At 47.5% G+C, this 2,579-nt stretch overlaps 1 protein-coding gene across 1 annotated transcript in view; it reads right to left on the bottom strand.

The window, feature by feature from the left end:
* Window positions 1–1,196: 1,196 nt before the first annotated feature.
* The window catches only part of LOC102862780 (seminal plasma protein BSP-30 kDa-like), a 33,660-nt gene continuing 32,277 nt past the window's right edge, over window positions 1,197–2,579 (bottom strand). Inside the window, exon 3 of the mRNA XM_006898714.1 lies at window positions 1,197–1,348. Within this exon, the coding sequence (XP_006898776.1) occupies window positions 1,197–1,348 (152 nt within the window). The remainder of the gene's footprint in view (window positions 1,349–2,579) is intronic.

Genomic DNA, 2,579 nt, shown 5'->3' with positions numbered 1-2,579 from the left:
ATGTTGCTAGGAGAGGCTATTCCTTGGAGAGGGACATGATGTTTGCAAAGGTCAGTGGAAGAGAGGCAGACCCTCAACCAGGTGGATTGTCACAGTGACCGCAGCAATGGGCTCGAGTGTGTCAGAGATGGTGAGGACGACACAGGATAGACCGGGTTCAGATCCACTGTTCATAGAGTCACTATGAGTGGTCCTTGACTCAACGGCACCTCACAACAACAACAACGTGAGTGAGCAAGAGAGCCGTTCAAAGCTAACAGCTGCCCCATAGAGAAGCAAGGGCAGCTTCCTCCTGTGTGATTTACTGCTTCTGAAAACCCGCTGAAGGGTCAGCTCTGGGTTGGTTTCCTGCAGCGCACAGTAACAACAACGTGAGGTCGAGCAGTGAGTCTGGATAGCAAATTGCTATAGAGTTGCATTGTTACCTCGGCTGCCCCAGCAGCTTTGAGGGAGAAAGATGGGCAGTCTTCACCTTTGTGGTGTGAAGGCTCAGGAGAATTGGTTCCAATACATCAATGAGGAGAGAGAGAAGAGAGAAGAGAGGATAGAGGAGAGAGGAGAGAGAAGAGAGAAGAGAGAAGGAGAAAGAGAGAGAGAGGAGAGGAGAGGAGAGGAGAGGAGGGGAGAGAGAGAAAGAGAGAGAGGAGGAGAGGGGAGGGGAGAAAGGGGAGAGAAGGGAGAGAGGAGAGAGACGAGAGAGAGAGAGAGAGAGAGAGAGAGAGAGAGAGCAATAGAGATAGAGAGAGAGATAGCAATAGAGATAGAGAGAGAGAGGAGGGGAGAGAGAAAGAGAGAGAGGAGGAGAGGAGAGGGGAGAAAGGGGAGAGAAGGGAGAGAGGAGAGAGAGAGGAGAAAGAGTGATAGCAATAGAGATAGAAAGAGAGAGAGAGATAGCAATAGAGATAGAGAGAGGAGGGGGAGAGAGAGGAGAAAGGAGAGAGAGAGGAGAGAGGAGGGGGAGAGAGAAAGAGAAGGAGAGGAGAGGAGAGGAGAGGAGAGGGGAGGGAAGGGGAGAGGAGGGGAGGGGAGGAGAGAGGGAGGGAGAGGGGAGAGAGGAGAGAAAGGGGGGAGAGAGGAGAGAGAGAAAGAGGTAGATATGAGACAGGAAATGCAACAGCACCCAATAATAACAAGAACCACATTAATCTAGAGGCTCCCACCCGAGGACCTGCCCACCCCTCTGTCCTCCCGGCACTTTACTTGTAAGGAGAACATTGCTTCCATTTCCCATCTTTGTTGTAATTCGCCGTCAGTGAGCACCAACTCCGATTCAAAATGTAGCCTTTCTTGGTGCAGTTGTAGTGGTAAGCACCCTTGTAGATGAAGGGGAAGACACACTTGGGAGGGTCTGCAGAGAAAATGGGGGGAGAAGGGGAACACGGCAAGTCTTGTGATTATTCATTGCTAATCAACAACACACAATCTTCCCATTGTACCAAACTGTCGCCCAGAGAGCTCAACCTTGTTACCGTCTGTTCAGAAATGGCTCTCAGTTTACCCTCCAGTGGGCTCTCAGAGGTTATTAAGTTGCACGGGAGGAGATTGCCCATCTTTCTCTCTCTTTGCAGCTGGTGGATTTGAACCACCTGTATTTTGGGATTGACAGCTCAGCTCCTTACCCACTAGACCACCAGTGCACAGTAAATGTGGTCAGACTAAAATGCAAACTAAATTCACTGAGGTCAAGTCAATTCTGACTCTACAGAGTTTCTGAGCCTGTAGGTTTTAATGGGACTCAATGGTTTCTCTGAGGAGCAATTGCTGGGTTTGAAATGCTGCCCTTTCAGGTCAACACACAAAGTGAGATGTTGTCAGAGCTCTGTGTACAGAGTGGAGAGCAGCTAACCTCCCTGCATGACAGGTGCTCAGTCTTACACGTGCACCTCAGCCTTAATGTTCCAATTTCATATTCTAGTTTGAGCAAGAAACCTGCAAACAAGGACAAGCCCAGTTTCCTAAAACAGAGACCATGTGTTCTATTACCTCCTCCTTGTAAACATTAAAATGACTGACTGACATCAGGTTTGGAGTAAGACTGAGAAAAACTGGATAGGTTATGTATACTGAATTGAAACAGATGAGGGAGAGAACAGCTTAAAAGTGATATATGATAGCATACTATGATTATCACAGGAATCCAGAATTTAGGTTGCATAGTGGAGTGCATTGGGGGGGGGCGTCAGGGGTATTGTATACCAACAAAGAAGTTTATCTTTTGCTTTTCAAAGAGAGGCGCGAACTGGGGGGAAGCGGGTAAAGAAAAAAGTGCAACAACGAACAAATGAAAATCCAAAATCTCTGTAAATGTTCAAATGTAGAAAGTGACTGACATCAGGGTTGGGGTAAAACTGAGAAACACTGGATCGATTATGCATACTGAATTGAAACAGATGAGGGAGAAAACAGTTTAAAAGCGATATATGAAAAAAAAGCTATATATGATGATAGCATGTTTGATCAATCTCCGGACGATTTATCAACAACCTGCGTTATGCGGATGACACAACCCTGCTTGCTGAAACTGAGGAGGACCTGAAGCACCTGCTGCAGAGTGTCAAGGACTGCAGCCTACAATATGG

Source organism: Elephantulus edwardii, unplaced genomic scaffold, assembly GCF_000299155.1.
Source record: "Elephantulus edwardii isolate Elephantulus edwardi_28Jun2011 unplaced genomic scaffold, EleEdw1.0 scaffold00236, whole genome shotgun sequence".
Classification (NCBI taxonomy): Eukaryota; Metazoa; Chordata; class Mammalia; order Macroscelidea; family Macroscelididae; genus Elephantulus; species Elephantulus edwardii.
Note: the sequence above shows the minus strand (reverse complement) of the source record. Positions and strands in the feature narration are given on the sequence as shown.